This window comes from Garra rufa, chromosome 6 (genome assembly GCF_049309525.1).
Source record: "Garra rufa chromosome 6, GarRuf1.0, whole genome shotgun sequence".
NCBI lineage: Eukaryota > Metazoa > Chordata > Actinopteri > Cypriniformes > Cyprinidae > Garra > Garra rufa.
Window position 1 is genome coordinate 9,893,997 of NC_133366.1, and position 20,486 is coordinate 9,914,482.

The 20,486-nt window shown below is 37.0% G+C and overlaps 1 protein-coding gene across 1 annotated transcript in view; it reads right to left on the bottom strand.

Annotated features, from left to right (window-relative positions):
- nfixa (nuclear factor I/Xa) overlaps positions 1-19,408 on the bottom strand; it is a 98,905-nt gene extending 79,497 nt beyond the window's left edge. The window contains exon 1 of the mRNA XM_073842841.1: positions 19,294-19,408. Coding sequence (XP_073698942.1) covers positions 19,294-19,320 — 27 coding nt within the window. The 5' untranslated portion in view covers positions 19,321-19,408. The remainder of the gene's footprint in view (positions 1-19,293) is intronic.
- Between the last annotated feature and the right edge of the window lie 1,078 nt (positions 19,409-20,486).

A 20,486-nucleotide genomic window follows, 5' to 3' on the forward strand; every position in this document is an offset into this window, starting at 1 on the left:
CACATATTTACACACAAACAAATATTTTGGAATTTGTTGCCCAGCACTAATAAAAATACAAGGCAAGGTACTAGTTAAAACAGAGTACAAAGAAGGTTCTACAAGTACAAATCTCATCAGTTCTCATTGATTTTTAGGAACAACACATAAAACAACTATGAGCTCAGATCATGGATTTTCTAGAAATGCTGAATTCACACTTACTTGAGGCTTATACATATTTAATAGCCGAATTCCCATGAAAAACAACATTACTCACAGCCCACCAAGAAACGGAAAATGCAACAACAAATCTGAGATGTGACCACCCACTCTGTGCAATGAACTCAATAAAATAAGCCATTTTTTACACTCATAATTAAAGACTACAAGTCAACAGGTCTATATTACTGCATTTTCAATTCACTTAAAGAGACTTTGACATCTTTCTGCATTTCAAAAATCAATTAAATTCATCACAATTTATCTCAGAGCTTGTTGGTTTGGTTCATGTCCTAAAGGAGACATCTGATGGCCATTTTGTTACAGGTTGGTATGATTCTTTTGCATCTTCATGAAATGTCTGCAACATACTTTGGTTAAAATCCCTACATTTTTTTACCTTTTTAACTTGTTAAAAACAACTCTGTTCACAGCAAGCCATTTTAGTGCATGTCTCTTTAAATGGAAATGAGCTGCTGCTCACCCCGCCCCTCTCTTCCATTTTTTGTGTATTTGTTGGTGTTAGCATCAAAAACAAAACTAATCCACTGCGTCCTCAGTGGCTCTGATGTCGGGAGTAAATGAAGACTCTTTATGTTAACTTTTACATCCAAACACAGAACACCTGGATTGCTGAGGGGGGAAATATGCTAATATGAGAGAGTCGGTTAGCAATTGTGGGCGGGGCCTGGGCATTATGACATCATACTACTGAAAAAATCTAAACTGCTTGATAATTAAGACTGCTTAGGTTTTTTTGGGGATTAAAAAAAGAAGTGAATGTAGTTTTATCATTGTAGGGTGGTTGTGTCCACACACAGCAAAGACACATTTATATGCAAACATCATGTAAAAGTGAATTTTGCATCCCCTTTAAAGTCTTGATCCCATGCAGAAAAATATTTCCGAAAACAAGGCGCCCGGTCACCGTCTCAATTGTTGGTTGCTGCATATTTTAAACCCAAATGAATTATCAGGTCATTTTATTCACTGCGCATTTTCTAAAAGTGGCCCCTGAGCTGTGTAACCTGAGCATAGAGTCCGTACACAGAGAATAACAAGTGCTTCCAATGGAGGAGATAAGGACAACATGTTAACATAATAAAAGAAAAAAAAGCTGGCCTCCAAAAGCCCCTTATCGTGCAGGTAAAATAGCACCATGCTCATGCTAATGCCCAGGATGAGTATATGACCTCAGCTGTAGAATTACTCAAACATCTTTTACTGATCCCCGAACATGCCTCCACCAATATCCTGTGATCTCTTTCTATTACGAAACGCTCATGAATCAACTGATCCGACGCCAACTGTAATGAGCTGATGACATCATCACGAACTCCTCTGCGAATTATAAAACGCACATAAAACTCCGCTCCTTGACGGCCGGCTCAAGAGTAACGATAAGTGTTGTAAAGCGCTGCCAGATATTGAGCTCATTTAGTAATTCTCTGAGAGTGCGCGAGCAGACGCTGCAAAAAGTGCTAACCCGAACATGACCCAGTTCCTTAGACTGAGCCTGCATTCAATGCCAAGATCACGATTACATCCCTGCCAAAACATTTCGAGCGAGCCTTTAAATACTGCCCCTCTCTCTTTCCTGTGGTGGGCGGCATTGGTGAAAGGCTGGCATAACTCAGAGGACTGACTGTGCTATGCCTTCAGGTTAAGGTCTGGATTTTACCACCTCAGTGAAAGCCAGTCTAAACACACATATCACGGGAGTGAGGCTGGAAGCTGGCAGCGCGCCACACGGCCCGAGTCACACCACCGCTACGGACCTGATTCACTGAGGCTCGTTTACTGAATAAAAAGACACTGGGAAGTCTGAGGTATTTAGTGGCTGTGGTGATTGATATTTCAATAACATTTCTCAGAAGCGCACCAAACAGAACTGCAATAACGGCTGATTTCAAACAGGTTTCCTGAACACTCCCTCTGTGCGCCATTAGTCAAACAAACAGGTAGTCCCGCCCACGACTTATGCATTTTCCCTATTCCTTTTTTTTCTTTAGAGATTTTAAAACATCTTTATTTTGAGATATAAGGAATGAACCAAACTAAACTGATGCGAGGTGAATCACAACATTGCAAATTTTGATTTGGAAAAAGTATTTGGAAATCTGACAATAAGTCAATGCTACAGGACTGTATACTTAATGGTTTCAATATAACTGAAGGGCTGTCAAACGATTAATCGCGATTAATCGCATTCAAAATAAAAATGTATGTTTACATACTATATGTGTGTGTACTGTGTATATTCATTATGTATATATAAATACACACACATAGATTTATATACTTAAAAAAATATTTATATGTATATTAATGCTGGGCAACGATTAATCGTGATTAATTGCAACCAAAATAAAAGTTTTTGTTTATATAATATATGTGTGTGTACTGTGCATATTTATTATGTATATATAAATACACACACATACCATATATATATATATATATATATATATATGATGTATATTAGTGCTGGGCAACAATTAATCGCGATTAATCGCAACCAAAATAAAAGTTTTTGTTTACATACTATATGTGTGTACTGTGTATATTTATTATGTATATATAAATGCACACACATAGATGTATATATTTAAAAATATATATTTGTATATTAGTGCTGGGCAATGATTAATTGCAATTAATCACATCCAAAATAAAAGTTTTTGTTTATACAATATATGTGTGTGTACTGTATATATGTATATATGAATACACACACATTGTATATATTTAGAAAACATTTATATGTATTTACATGTATATATTTATATTCATTTAATTTATATTATATATTAATATATTTAATATATAAACATGACATTTTTCTTAAATATATACATGCATGTGCGTGCATATAAATATATATATATATATATATATATATATATATAGTACACACACATTTATTATGTACACAGAAACTTTTATTTTTGATGGGATTAATTGCGATTAATCATTACCCAGCAGTAATGTATGTATATTTATGCTTTATACTATGTATATAATTTATTAACAATATTTTCTATATAAATCTAACATATTTTTCCTTAAAATATGCCTGTTTGTGTATGTATTTATATATAAATAATAAATATACACAGTAACACACACATGTAGTATGAACACAAAAACTTATTTTGGATGCGATTAATCATGATTATTCACAATTAATTGTCTGATTATTGACATAGAAACAATAGATTTTAAGTTTATTGAAAAATATGCATATAGATGGATATTTAAGCAGTTTGACTTGTCGCAGTTCTCTGATTGGTAGAGATTTCTCTGTGGAATCATGGGTAATGTAGCCTTTCTCCAGGAATTTTACTGTTAAACATGACTATCTAAAAATGAGTTGAAATAATGCAGATTGATAAGTTCAACTAAAGCATAAACCACTGACTAACAACCTTGTAACTTGCGTGAGGTCTGTCTCTAAAGGTTTACAAGTTATTGTTAAAAATAACAAATAACTTTTCACTGAAGAAAATCAATTGAGAACCCAACTGTTACACTTGATGTTATGTCAGTCTCAGTAAGGCAGCAGAAATTACACACTGCACCTTTAAGATGGTATATTACACTACCTACTGCATTTGATATAACTGCAGTTCAGTTGTAAATCTTTCAAATTTTGTTGACTGCTCTTTTGTTTTATGAGTTTAGATGGGCAATAACACTGACAGCAGTCATCTGTTTACAGATGTGCTCTGATTAGCTCACTTACATAAACAGAAATCACAATTCATCATTTTAATTGGCACAATGTGCAGTAGTTTACCAACAAATCTGGTTCGAGTTGCCTGGAGAGATTTGTCGGCTGTGATGATACTGCGCTTTGACGAATCGTGAATCCTATACCTCCAAAGGGAACAAGAGAAAAGAAAATAAACAGCTGCGCATTATTTGCGAACTGTGGAAATCAACTGCAATTGTATTTTGTGCATGCACATTTTGGCAGAAATTTAGAAACGCCGACAGAAATGTTGCTCAGTTGCCAAGAGGTGTCTACACACATCTCAGTATGCCTGAGAACTTCACAGTGCTTCAGTTGCTGTCTACAGCAAGCCGTGGGGCAGCCGTGGCCTAATGGTTAGAGAGTCGGACTTGTAACCCAAAGGTTGCAGGTTCGAGTCTCAGGTCCGGCAGGGATTGTAGTGAATGTACAGCACTCTCTCCACCCTCAATACCACGACTGAGGTGAGTCCCTTGAGCAAGGCACCGATCCCCCAACTGCTCCCCGGGCGCCGCAGCAATGGCTGCCCACTGCTCCGGGTGTGTGTTCACGGTGTGTGTGTGTTCACTACCGTGTGTGTGCACTTGGATGGGTTAAATGCAGAGCACAAATTCCTAGTATGGGTCACCATACTTGGCCTCACTTCACCTCCTTTCCTTTCCTTTCCATAGGGAGCTCCCTTCTAAAGCACCACACTAACTGAAACACAATCTCATCATTTGCTGATTTGGAATGTTTTAAATATGCAGGAACTCTCAAATGTGACTCATAAATGTGACCCTGGACCACAAAACCAGTCATAAGGGTCAATTTTTCAAAATTTAGAATTATACATCATCATGAAAGTTGAATAAATAAGTAGGGTTGGGCATCGAGAACCGGTTCCAACTTGGAACCGTTAAAAAAATAACGATGCCATTGGAATTGTTTATAAAATTTGTTTTCGATTCCGATCATCGGTTCCAAACACGCAAGTTTTGGTTCCCATTGTGGCCACCGTATTTCCGGAAGTGCTTGCCGCACGCTTGTTCAGTTGCAGCTATGGAGCACGGTAAGCGGCGCTCAAAAGTGTGGCTTTATTTCACACTAAAAAAGCCTGGGTCGGCACAGTGCAACACATGTGACAAAATGATATCTTGCACGGGACGATGCACTACGAATATAACGAAACACCTTGACCAAATTTGGTGAAAAACAACGTTACTGAAATATTTTTTTCCCTCGTAGATGAATGTAGCGTTATGCAAATTGCCCACGCTAGTAGCAGTCCTAATATTACTGCTGCTAATGCTTACAAGGGCTGCAGCTCCTAAAACTAAAACTCATATTGAATCAAAATAAAATTATCCTCTGTGAAATCAAATGAGCCTGTGACATGTTTTGACTCCAGCCCACAAAGAATCGGAATTGAGAATCGAAAAGAACCGAAATCAAAAGGAAGAATTGGAATCGGAATCAGAATCGTTCAAATCAAAACGATGCCCAACCCTATAAATAAGCTTTCCATTGATGTATGGTTTGTTAGGATAGGACAATATTTGGCCGAGATACTATTTCTTCTATACAATTTCCCAAGTAACTATTTGAAAATCTGAGAGTGCAAAAAAAAAAAAAAAAAAAATCGCCTTAGCAATTCTTAGCACTGCATATTACTAATCAAAAGTTAAGTTTATAAAATGTCTTCATGGAACATGTTTGGCTATTGCAACAAATATACCCGTGCTACTTAAGACCGGTTTTGTGGTCAAGGGTCACAAATGATTTCAACAGAGTTTGGCGTTAGCATGTCGCTAAGCTAATGGTGCAACACTAATATATATAATGCATAGAACCCACAAATATTGGGTAAAATACTCAATTAATATGACTAAATTATTTATCAATGCTTTCCTGCATTGATTTAATAACAAACTTGAACATTTCTGACAGCCATCTTCAACAGATATGCTCACCAAGAGAAGGTCGTTTTTGATACCTTATAATACTGGCTACATGGGCAACTCATTAAGCTTTGGAAAAGAGAAAGTGTGCGAGTTAAACCATGTAAATGTTCCCAAAAAGGAAACAGGCACCACTTCTCCTGCACCCATTTATAACACCCAACAACTAAATAAACATCTGTTTATCACAGGGGGATTACGCGAGTCTGTTTTTTTCCCCTCTACTTTGCTCTTTTTTTAACATTCACCCAGATCTCATTCCTGTTTAAGTTACAAAGCATGATTAGTTTTATGTGTTAAGGCACACACACGTGTGCATACTGTACGAATGTGCAGCGTCTCCCTCCATCCCTGGACCGCTGCCATCCGTTCTTCCAAGTAACACTCTATGGCTGCAGCGGTCCGCAAGTCAATAAACATCACCTCCTCCACGCCTTTAAAAACCACCATCCCTCCCTGAACTCCTTTAAAAACCGCCATCGCTTTCCCCAATCGTTTAAAAACCACCATCCCTCCCGTTTCACCACATTCCTCCCTAAATCCACAGAGTGACGGCGACACTGACGCTGATCTGCAACCAGCCTCATAAACCTAAATCATGACCTTAGCCATGATCGAACATCACCTACACTGTAAAAAATGATTTTTAGACTTTGTAAATAAAGATTACTGGAGTACATTTTTTAAGAAAACTCAATCGTTCTACTTCAAAATTTCACTTTAAAGAGCTAATTACTTTAATAATAAAGAAAGTAGACATATTTTGGTTTACAAACTCTTTTGTTTCATCAGTTAGTCACGTTAGCACTCGGCTAACATATCCACCATTATTGTTTTGTTAGGTGTTTACAGTTTAATAGCTAAACTTTAACTGCTTGATTCGCTTGCATTGTATACGGAAAGAGCAATCACAACAGACTTGGCCAGCTGACCAATAAGAGCAGAGTAGGTTTATGGAAGGGAGGGGCTTACAGACGCTAAACTCAGAACTGCTTCGAATGAATCGTTTAGAAATCTTTGCAAAATCATTCTAATAATAAATGTACTGTATATTCTAAGATAATTACAATGTTTTCTGACCTTTAACCTGTTGTAGGGGACTCCAACCAGTGTTGGGGGTAATGCATTACAAGTAACGTGAATTATGTAATCAGATTACTTTTACTTTTACTTACAGTAACTAGTAAATTAACGCCTTATTTTTAAATTTACAACAAAATGTCTGCAATGCTTTTTCAAATAAGTAACGCAAGCTACTTTCTTTTCCAATTTATTGACTGACAGCTCTCCTGTCCCTGTGTTGAGAGAAATCAGTAGTAAATGCAGAGACAGAGGCGCTTCTTTCAGCCTGATGCTTAATTTCACTTTTGGTGTGAAAGGGCTTCTACAGTTTCCAAATAATATAACTTTAGGCATTTTTGTTATTAAAAAAACTAATAAGCAAGTCCAGTCCAGGTGACAAAAAGCAACGCAATGCATTACTTTTCATAAAGAGTAACTAAGTGACGCAATAAGTTACTTTTTATGCAATGCATTACTTTTCATAAAGAGTAACTAAGTAATGCAATAAGTTACTTTTTATGGAGTAACGGAATATTGCAATGGATTACTTTTAAAAGTAACTTTCCCTAAAACTGTGTGTAACTAATCTAAGATCAATGCAATTCATTACTTTTTATAAACAGTAACTAAGTAACGTAATGTTACTTTTTTATGGAGCAATGAAATATGGTAAAGGATTACTTTTAAAGGTAACTTTCCCCAACACTGTGTGTAACTGATGTAAGATCAATGCAATGCATTACTTTTCATAGAGTAACCAAGTAATACAATAAGTTACTTTTTTATGGAGTATCGGAATATTGTTATGGATTACTTTTAAAAGCAACTTTCCCCAACACTGTGTGTAACTGATGTAAGATTAAAGCAATGCATTACTTTTCATAAAGAGTAACTAAGTAACACAATAAGTTACTTTTTATGGAGTAACAGAATATTGTAATGGATTACTTTTAAAAGTAACTTTCCCAAACACTGTGTGTAACTGATCTAAGATTAAAGCAATGCATTACTTTTCATAAAGAGTAACTAAGTAATGCAATAAGTTACTTTTTTATGGAGTAACGGAACATTGTAATGGATTACTTTTAAAAGTAACTTTTCACATTCCTAAGATTAATGCAATGCATTACTTTTCAGAGTAACCAAGTAATGCAATCAGTTACTTTTTTTGGAGTAACAGAACATTGTAAAGGATTACTTTACAAAAGCAACTTTCCCCAACACTGTGTGTAACTGATCTAAGATCAACACAATGCATTACTTTTCATAAAGAGTAACTAAGTAATGCAATAAGTTACTTTTTATGGAGTAACAGAATATTGTAATGGATTACTTTTAAAAGTAACACTATAACTGATCTAAGATCAGCAACTGCTCCAAGACCATCTAAGGCATTCAATTTAGCGCACTTTACTGCCATGACACAAGTTTTAAAAATTAGTCAATGCAAAATTTGTCAACGTAATGCTAAGGTGTTCTGGATGGATTTTAGGTGGCTACTTGGTTCACCTACAAATCACTAAGATCTTCTGGCATCTACTTCAATGCAAGTCTAGTTTTTCACCCTCACTATTGTGAAAATATTTCTACTGAACTTCTTCTTATAAACACTTTTAAAATTAAAGGTTCTTTATTGGCATTGATTGTTCCGTGCAGAACCTTTAACATCCATGGAAACTGGAAATCTGCATCATCTGCCATCAAAAAATCTGATAGCTCAGTAAAATAAATGCAAAAGCAATGCTAGCCTTGGCAAGCACAACAGTAATACAAAAACAAGTGTATAATAAGAGAGAAAACTAAGAAAGTGGTGAATTTAATCAAAAACAACAATTAAAAAAGGTAATAATAATTTAACAAGTACTGTATAAAATACTGACAATGAGCATTAACTTAGTGATGCAGAGAGCAGTGTGTGTGAGTGTGTGTGTGTGTTTGTGTTTAGAAGGGGTAATGTATTTCATTTGAGGTTAGGGGAAAGTGGAGTTGCGCATGTTCTTGCATTCCACAAACATGATGCTTAGATTAAGGGGGAGGGTGTGTGTGCATATTACACATCTGCGATGGTTTACTGTAATGTGTGTTGACTTTAAAAGCTAATCTCAGATTGACCACATCTGGCCATAATTATCTGCCATTACGGGCAATTTCGATGATAACCATCATAAATAATAGTCCGTTCAGATTAGATATCGCAATCAATTAATCGCTAATAGACCAGAGCCAGATTACACAGGATTACAGGACGCACCTTGGTCAGGCAACACATGGCTCGCAGCGGCGCATTTCTCACACACCGACCGCTCTAAACAAGATCGACAAGATGACAATGAAATATTAGCTATTAGCGCAGTTAAGTTGTGAATGTTAATTGTTCACTGCATCCATGCATGAAAGCTTGCGGCGGTAAAGACTCTGTTACAAACTCTAGCAAGATGCCAAAAAGAGTTTGGGCTTTTACTTTTTAAACGTTTGAGCTCAGAAATGAATGCTTTTACAAAGTAAGGATGCATGAAATTGATTAAATATGACATAAGATTTTGTATTATATTATATTTATTAAATTAGCATATTAGAATGGTTTCTGAAGGATCATGTGACACTGAAGACTGGAGTGATGATGCTGAAAATTCAGCTTTGCGTCACAGAAATAAATTAAAGTTTAAAATATATCCAAATAGAAAACAGTTATTTTAAATTTAAATAATATTTCAGATTATTACTGTTTTTTACTGTATTTTGTATCAAATAAATGCAGCCTTGGTGAGAGGATTTTTATAATTTTGAAAGAAGTCTCTTCTTATCAACGTACAGAAGGAGTGCTGATGTTGCTGCTTATGTGGCATATCCCAAATCATTCATTCATGAGATTCCATGCTGTCTTAGAAGTCAGCTGCCTATGTAGGTAGCTCACTATATTTTGGAACAGAGCCAAAGCCTGATGTTTGTATCTGACATTTCGCATGACCTGTAAACATGAATAAACATGAATCTGTGGAAATAAAACATCCGTTGGGTAAAATAATATTTTTTGCTTGTCAATGGATTGACAGACTGTAATCAATTCATAAATCTTGCGATACCACATTGAGTGCCTACTGTACCTTCCCAAATGGCAAGAGCCTGGAGCATGTGTGTACATTCAACAGTCGCTCCAGTGGAATGTTTGCATAAACGACAGAAAAGACTAATTGCTCTATTTTTCCCAAGACCACCGCGCACATGGATATCACAGTTCAGCGTTCATAGCAAAGTAATGCAAAATTCTGCACGACTTTGGGAAGATCTCTGCATTGAGTGTTATGCTGCATAGTTCCTAAAATACATCTGCTGTCAAGCAAACATATTCACTCTTCTTACTCTTTTTTTTTTTTTTTGAGTGTATGTTCCTCGGCAGGTTAAAGTATTGTAATGTTAGGGCTTGTTGTCAGTGCCTGTGGTGCAGCACCAGTGCGCTGCTCCACATGATCCATTCCAAAGGCCAAACAACAATACGGGGAGCAACCGAAAGCCACGGCAACGGTGCAAGGAATTTGCGTTAGGTTAAAAACAAAAAAGCTACTTTATTAGCATACACAGTTAACAGCAGAGACTGCTACTCAAAATATAACAAGAGTTGCAGAGCTGTGGTCATAGATGCCAACTGAGCCTACTGAATACACCCGTCTCACACATGCACACATACATACACACAGTCTGCAGGACAGAAATAATCGACCTTGAGTGTCTTAGGCCCATCGGTACAGCAGGCCTCTTCAGCTACTGTGCTACTATAAACACTTGCTCTAAACCCTCCATTTATCACCTACACTGAGAGGCACGGGCTCATCAAAGACTCACACACGCCGTCGTCTGAAAGCCCTTTACAAAACCCTTCTGTAGCACTTGGACTTTTTGTCATTTCGAGGTCAGTTGCCGTCCTAAAGAGTCATACTGTGATACTAATATTCTGTGAATCTGCCTGAGAGACTCGGAAGAACAGATAGAATAGAGTATACAGTTGAGGTCAAAGGTTTAAATGTAATTATTTTACCAAAATAAGAGGGATCATATAAAATGCATGTTATTTTTATTTTAAAACTGACCTGAATAAGATATTTCCCATAGAAGACGTTTACATATAGTCCGTAAGAGAAAATAATACGTTGAAGGTTTACACACACTTGATACTTAATACTGTGTTGTTACCTGAATGATCCACAGCTGTGTTTTTTGTTTAGTGATAGTTGTTCATGAGTCCCTTGTTTGTCCTGAACAGTTAAACTGCCTGCTGTTCTTCAGAAAAACCCTTTAGATCCCACAAATTCTTTGGTTTTTTAGCTTTTTTGTGTATTTGAACCCTTTCCAACAATGACTGTATGATTTTGAGATCTCTCTTTTCACATTGAGGACAACTGAGGGACTCATGTGCAACTATTACAGAAGGTTCAAACACTCACTGATGCTCCAGAAGGAAAAATGATGCATTAAGAGCCGGGGGTGAAAACTTTTGAACAGAATGAAGATTTGTAAATTTTTCTTATTTTGCCAAAATATCATATTTATTTCATTTAGTACTGCCCTTCAGAAGCTGCAGACGATACTTATGTTTCCCAAAAGACAAAACAAGTTAAATTTACCCTAATCTTCACATTCAAAAAGTTTTCAACCCCCGTCTCTTAACGCATTGTGTTTCTTTCTGAAGCATCGGTGAACGTTTGAACCTTCTGTAATAGTTGCATGAGTCCCTCAAAAATACTGGAAAACCAAAGAATTTGTGGGAACTGAAGGATTTTTCTGAAGAACAGCAGGCAGTTTAACGGTTCACGACAAACAAGGGACTGATGAACAACTATCACTAAACAAAAAAACACAGCTGTGGATCATTCAGGTAACAACACAGTATTAAGAATCAAGTGTATGTACACTTTTGAACAGGGTCATTTTTATAAATTCAACTATTATTTTCTCTGGTGGACTATATGTAAACATCTTTTATTTTAAATATCTTATTCAGGTCAATACTAAATAAAAAATAACATGCATGATCCCTCTTATTTCGGTCAAATAATTAACATTTTGTAGATTCTGCAAGGTGTATGTAAACTTTTGACCTTATATGTAATAGAATAGCAAACATGGTAAGAAACATAATACAAAAACAACAAAAAATAAAGCAATAAAGCAATAAAATAAAAAATATTAAATTTAAATGGAAAAGTAAAACAAACAAGAATAAAAAATAATGAAAAACAAAAAAATATATATTATTGATTATGTACGAGAGCCAGTCGAACAATTTTTATAGCCTGGATTCAAGTCATGGTGTGTTTACTCACCCTGAGGTCTTTCACCCTAAAGTTAAATTATGAACAGTGAAACAAAAAAAAAGGACTTGACCTAGCATAAAAGCAAAAAACCATATGCTTGTGCTGGCCTCAATAATACCATGACCTTTCAGTGGAAGTTGGTTATTTCTGGCCAATGAAAGACACAACTTTAGTGAATTACAACAGCATTGGGCCGGAACGCCAGTTCTCTTTAAATGAGCAAAAAGAGAGGAGACAAATTCAAGAGTGCGGTCACCGCTGTGAAAGACGCCATTGTTACACAGTTGTGCTAAGTGAAGTGATTATGAGAACATATTGAGTAAAATGTGCTTGGCTTTGTGTGTGCATACAGTGCACCATGACTACAGAACTAAAGTGCACGGTTATTAAAAGACGGATGACGGAGACGTAAGAAAGTTTGAAGAACGAAGCACAGACAGACTAAGAAAGGAAAGGAAAAATGAGAGAAAGATGATAGGTAACTATCATCCTGGTGATTATTAAGGAGTAGACCTAGACCTAGAATTCATTTTTAGAACTTTTTTTTAACAATCTAAAGAACCTTTAGTGGTTCTATAGGTGTTGAAACTTCTTCATGGAACCACAGATGCCAATAACGAATCTTTTTTAAAATCTCAAGACTTATTCTACTATAACAGCTGACACGTTTGTTCTTTCTAGAACCTAGAGGTTTCATCGTAGCACTTGAGCTGCGTCTTCAGCTGCCAGCTAAAACACAGCACATGTATTTTCTAAGTCGCTCTGGTAAGACAGAGTCTGCCAGAAACATAAATATAACGTAACTTTGCATATTGTTACCACACCAAACAGTTATGCCAGCAGAATTGCAGCAGGGTCATGCTGGGCTGCGAGGGAGGAACGGCATTGCACTTTTTTGAAATGATTCATGCATGAGGAATCTAAAGCTATTAACAATTTGCACTGTCTTCTGACAGACACCTGAACGGAGCCAAAGACTTCGCAGTAACACTTAAGGTTGCAGACGCTCACATTTGCTGTGGCTTGAGCAGTACGTCCTTCAGTGCAATCAAAAACACACTCAGGTGAACGACAAGCATGTTAAGGCAACAGCCTGGGGACTCATATTGAGTATGACATTTATAGCTAGACTTAATGTTTTTTGCATATAGAAATGACCTGTGATGGAGATCGAATGGTATTCCCCCAGGCTGCTGCCTCGGCCCCAACCTGTTCTCTCCCGCTTTCTAAAACTACATTCTGCATTTCCCACACACTTTCTCCCAGTTAAAGCCTCCCGTTTCACCCATTTCCCTGCCAGGCTGAGCAAGACAACTGGAGGAAAGAGTAGTTAATGTGCATGTCTGATGCAATGTCTTCCTCCCTCAGAGCCGTGTCCCAAAAAGACCTTTATAGGGGAAATTCAATAGGTAGGAAAACAGCATTTGTCATTATCGTTAAATTGCTGTTATGTTTAGGAAAGCTGCAATATCTATCAAGAGCGAAGAGTGAGGCCTGCCAAAAGCAGCACTTCAGTCCAGGTGAACCAAACAGGGCTTATCTGAAACCAAATGTAGAAATAATGCTCTGTTTGGTCAAAATCAAATCGCCTAAGAAGTGCATTTCAATTGCTCAATTGAGCCTGGTAAATAAGAGCAAATGATTGATAAAACAAAGCAAGAAGGATACATTAAAAATTTTGATTTGTTAACAGCGCAAAAGAAATTGCTCCATTTAACCCATAGTGTTAGAACGAGTCTCTGCTGCATGTTATTTTAAGCATTCAAAGTGCAAATTATGCTGTGAAACAAGATAGATATCCTCAATATCAGAATCTCAGAATATGTTAAAAAAAACTGTGGAAAGTCGTGACGTATTGTCAAGTATGGTGACCCATACTCGAAATTGGCCTTCTGCATTTAACCCATCCAAGTGCACACACACACAGCAGTGAGAAGTGAACAAACACACACACACACACACACACACACACACACACACACACACACACTGTGAACACACACCGGGGAGCAACTGGGGGTTCAGTGCCTTGCTCAAGGGCACTTCAGTCATGGTATTGAAGGTGGAAAGAGCGCTGTTCATTCACAATCCCCACCTTTAATTCCTGCCGGTGTGGGAATCGAACCGGCAACCTTTGGGTTACAAGCCCAACTCCCTCACCATTAGGCCAGGGCTGCCCCAAAAATAGTCACTATGTAAAGCGACAGCAACGAACGCACTGAGCTACCGAGCTGCTTTTGTGGTGGGAAAGACAAGCAAAATAAAGGATTGTGTTAGATCACCCAAAAATAAAAATTCTGTCATTAATTACTCACCCTCATGTCGTTCCAAACCCATAAGACCTTTGTTTGTCTTCAGAACACAAATTAAAATATTTTTGATGAAATCTGAGAGCTCTCTGACACTCCGTAGACTGCAAGGGTCCTTTTACGTTTAAGGTCCAGAAAGGTACCAAGAACATCGACAAAATATTCCAGAGAGCTCTTGAATTTCATCAAAAATATCTTAATGTGTGTTCTAAAGATGAATGAAGGTATTACGAGTTTGGAATGACAGGGGGTGAGTAATTAATGACAGAATTTTCATTTTCGGGGGAACTATCCCTTTAACATACAATGACACTATTGCAGACTGACTGTTTTTTGAAGCCTAGCTCGCATTTACTCTGTCAGTAAAGTGCACAAGTATTTCCATTATTTGCAATACATTTATGCCTGAACATGCACTCCTAAAAATAAAAGTTTCAAAATGGGATTATCACGGCGATGCAATGGAAGAACCTTTTTCAGTGAATTGTTTTTAAAAAGAACCATTTTTAGCATTAAGAAGAATTTAATAACCCAAAGAACCTTTTGCACAATGAAAAGGTTTCATGGATGGTAAAGGTTCTTCATTGAACCACAGAAGCCAAAAAAAAAAAAAAAAAACACTATTGTTTATATATGTGACCCTGGAGCACAAAAACAGTCTTAAGTTTTCTTTTATGACAAAAATCATTTAGATATTAAGCAATCATGTTACATGAAGATATTTTGTAAGTTTTCTACCGTAAATATATTAAAACTTAATTTTTGATTAGTTATATGCATTGCTAAGGACTTCATTTAGACAACTTCAAAAGCAATTTTCTCAATATTTTGATGTTTTTGCACCCTCAGATTCCAGATTTTTAAATAATTGTATCTGGGCCAAATATAGTCTTATTCCAACAAACCATACATCAATGGAAAGCTTATTTATTATTAAATAATATTTAAAAATGACTGGTTTTTGGTCCAGGGTCACAAATATGAATACATATTGAAGTGCACTTGCTAAACTTCAGGAAATACCTTCACCCAAGGCTAAACCCGCAATGTCCTCAAATCCGAGATGTGGAAAATGTAGAAAAATTCTAAATACATTATTAATGTTAACCACTTGTCCTGAGATACGTGCAAGCCCCCTGCTGAGGCCTTTAGACTCCCCAAACGGCATTTTGCACCGCGGCACATTTGGCAACACATGCTTAACTTCCATTACGTAGGAAGCTTGAGATTCCCCACCTGTTCGGGCCATTCCAGAAAACCTTTTATCAACGTTAATAATTCATTAGTTATTGTTTACATTTGTTGCCGCGCCGTAGGCGCCCTCGTTTATTTGAATAATTAATCGTAATTAAATAAGTAAGACGACTAAACAAACCTCCGGACAGAGTTAGTGGAGGATTTCGTGGGATCGACAACATCCGCGCTGGTGGACAGGAATCCATCGGCTGCGCAGACACACACGCCCTCCCTCTCTCCCCTTGTCTCCATCTTCTCTGAAGGCACATAAACGTCCCATAAACCGCCAAACCTCACCCAAGTTTTGACTCCACGTAAACGTGGCCTGCCGCAAGATTTATCCAGCCTGCAATCTGAATCGCATCTAAAGCCACAAGAGACAAAGGAGGGATTCCTTTTAACACACGCACGACGTGGCGCGATTGCAGGTTTGAAGAATCTTTTATCGTCGCTATCAAAATCACAGTCGAGCTAATGCCAACACGGGATGAAAGATTTAAGACGACTACGCAGTAAATCAGCGTGATAAAGGTTTGGGGTTTTACCCGTAAGCCGTGGCCTTTATTGCTCACACGCACTCCCTACTTAGGTGCGTCTCAGACACTTTGCTATTAAAAGAAAAAACATCTACACGTGATGATAGCCTACAAATAATACACATTTATCAATGATCAAATTCTGAGACAAAATACTTAACAAACAGATTAACTATGAAAAAAAAAACATTTTCAAATCTGCAAATGATACCAAAAATTACTTAAATGGAGGCCTATCTCTTCTATGATGAATACGTTTCAGAAAGTAATTTAGATTTCTTTTGCTAAGACTAAAAGTCGGTTTAATAAAAATACATTTTGCACCAGTGTTTTAAAACATTATTTAAAAAAGGCTGTCTGCCAAATCAAACTCAGTGTGGTGTATAGCCATTTTGTCATATGACAACAAAGCCGTAAAACAGAAAGGAGATGTCTTGAAAAATCATATTAATTAACCTTTGGATCAACGGGCAACAGCTCAGGTGCGCTGATTTATTTTTTAAATATTTGCATTTGTAGCCTATACTGGAGGCCTATATTGAATGTTTAAAGGGTTGTGCAATATATTGCATTTCTGAAAGTTTTATCATTTTTATCTAGGAAATTATTTGTCACTGACCCTAATGTTTACTCTTCACTGTTAATTGGATCTTTACCAATCGCCCTCGCCGACTGCGCAAAGCAAATATTGAAATATTCAAACCATTGAATTGACGGCTGCAGACGTACTAGATAAAAAACTTTTTTTTTTTTAATCAACTATTAGTTAATAACATAGCATAAAACTAGGATGCATTCATATAGCTAATTCATGCTAGATATAAACTTGAATGCGCACGATTGAATGCGTGCACTTTGACTAGGCCGCGCAATGCAGAAGCAACGCTTCTCTAAGCAGCTCTGGCACAGGACTATACACTTCAATTTCTTTAGTATTTTTAAATAAACATAGACACATAGGCCTATCTTTTGAAGAACATATGTGCCTTTTTAATATAATAGGCATACGGCTTGCGGGCAATTTTACAAACGGCTTGCCATTTGGGCCTACTTTACACTGGGAAAAAAACCTAGCTATTTGCTTTAAAAAAAAAAACGTAATTAGCAAGAAAACAATTATTCGCCACAAAAACAAGAGCCGTCGACTATGCAAAATGAGAGAAAAGGAGATTTATTTTAGACACACCAGTAGACGTCTTGGATTCAGCGACAGTTTGGCGTGACCCAGTCTGCCGTGTGGGGAAAAGGAGAAAGGCCTATTTGCAGCCAAGAAATTAAAGCCAAGACCGAAATCCTCTAAAAATTAAGAAAGAAATAAATTATGAAGAAGAGAATAAGTTTACATATGCTTTCGGGTCATTAGCTATTGAGAATTCAATTACTTCTGTCTTAGCCTAAAGGAAAGTTATTTTAAAGACCTGTCGAATGACTGCTAGAGGAATATTTAACAGCCAGAAAGAGCGACTGCCACAAAACCGGGCCAAACTGTGCGAGGGAGGCTCTCCGAGATGGACGAGATTCCAGCCGCCGCGGTTCGACTCCTTCAAGCGACATGAAGCACAAACAAGCCCCTGCGCGCATATATGGCACCGACTGCAAATACATTTTCAATTTACTAAGGAATTATTTATTAAAATACACGCTTCTTTGCTTCTTCAAAACAATACTACTTGTGCAAAAAGGCTTCAAGTGTAGGCCGTCAGGCACATGCTATAACTTCCAAAATGGAAATTTCTGCTCAAATACAAGACTACTAACACTTTAAACACTGCTTATTAATTTTTAAGAATTATATCTGAGACAAACAATGAAGCGAGTATCTTTAAACTAAGACAAACATGCATTCAAAGAACAAATCAAAGCATACTTTTTGCTGTGAGCTAAGTAAGTGTAGTAAAATATTTTATAATTACAAAAGTCTTCCTTCTTGGCAAGTATACAGACAGTTGAAGAGAATAATGTTTTCCAAAGACTGGTGACCGTAAATTAAGTCACCCGTCAATTTGGAAAGAACTGCTCGGATTGAACCTCGGCCTGTAACAGCCTACTGTCATGACATTTTAAAAGGGAATAATTTAATTGTAATCCTGAAAGTACTTTAATCACGACTATGTTGATATCTTTTATGTGTTGCACAACAACATAATCTTTATGCATACAAACAGACCATTGTACGTATTACTGCTTCACATAATCAAGCTGCCAACATGCCTACGATAATGAAAAACGTTCATAAATTATGAATGAATGTAGTGAGCTATAAAACTTCTAAGATATTTTTTAAATATCATGTGATAAGTTGCACATGCATATAATAGCCTAATGCATAACGTCAGAAATGCATTAGAAGTAAACGCATTTTAACACACTCTGTCCATTCAACTACAATAAAATACTATCAGAGAAGAACAAAATGCACATATAACGTATTTTGGAGGCATTTCCCACTCCGGACAGGTATCAATGTCACTTTATGTTTGTGAACTCGGGCGCGGAGACGTTCATGCACGGCAGCTGTTGGACACACCGTCGGGTCATCTCTCCTGAAACATCACAGCTTGGGAAAACAACTTCAAGAAATTAGAGCATAACGTTTTATAGTCTGACATCGAAAATACGAGCCGTTTACTATGCCAGTCGCGCTTCCTCTCCGGGCAAACCCATCTCCTTTTATATAAAATAGATTTGGGAGAAGCGCCATTTTCTCTTCGATGTTTCTCTCCCATGTGCAATGAAACGCACGACAAGAGTTCCGAAACGATACCGCGCCGGAGCTGGAAGCTGCAAATAAACGCGCGACTGAAAATAATGTTCTTTAAAGCGCAACGCAGAACCTGAAATGCATTTATTAAGCTGCAACACAGAAGACAAGACACGGCAAAGGTTGTACAATGCCGCATCCGGACAACACAGACACGACTGATTAATTAAATAAAGGCATTTTACCTGTGTCAGGCAGTAAGGAGAGTACATAGTTATTTCAGAGGCGGGAAATGAATCGCGTTTTGAAGTTGAGTGGAAGTTCGCCGCGTTGCTGCATTGCAATTGCTCGCCGTCCCCCCTTGCGCCTACTCCATGCTGCTCTCGCCGCTAACCCCGCCTCGAAGGCAGAAAGTGAAAGCTCAAACTTTAGGAAGAAAAAAACTTTTCTCCCCGTCTTGTTCTCCCCCTTACCCCTTTTCCCGTTAAATGAAAAGTTAGGGAGTTTCTCATTCTCCACAATCTTGCAAAAGACGTTCATTCATCTGGTGACAGAAAAGGTAAAATACACAACATTCGTGCATAAATCTCCAATGCCTTTTAAGGCTGCATTTTTTTTTTGCCACAACTTCACACTAGTTTCCAAAGCATGCAATAATATCATTTACTATTGGCACATGATAAAATAATTACAGAGCAATGTTTCTAGGTCAGTTTTGAGCAATATTTCCCCTTATTTCAAATATTTTTTCTAGCATAATTTAAGTAAATGTGAAGCTGGAACACAAAAACATAAGTCATAAGTGTCAGTGTGTTTAGAATTGAGAATTATACATCATCTAAAATCTGAATTAATAAGCTTTCCATTAATGCATGGTCGAGATACAACTATCTGAAAATCTGAGGGTGCGAAAAATCAAAATATTGAGAAAATCACCTTTAAAGTTGTACAAATTAAGTTTTTAGCAATGCATATTACGTTTTGCTATATTTATGGTAGGAAATTTAAAATATATATATATCTTCATGGAGCATGATCTTTACTTAATATCCTAATGATTTTTTTTTTGGCATGAAAGGAAAATCGATAATTTAGACCCATACAATGTATTGTTGGCTATTGCTACAAATATACCCATGCTACTTGTGGTCCAGGATGACAAACATAGTGTAAAATGTCATTTTTCAGCAATTTTATGTTGTCAAATGTGCATTAAGTGTATATCAGTCAACGACTAAAATATTAAAAATAACAAACTTGAGAATCAGTGCAGTTCCAAGGAAATATGCAAATGTTGTTCAATGGCAGCAGGACTGGCTGCATTCTTTGCACCAGCGGCCTTTTCAATCACTGCTTTCGGTTTGCGATACTTTTTCTCGATGTGCAACACTGCTGCAATCTTTATTTCAATCAGTTAATGGAAGGTAAGTAAGCCCTC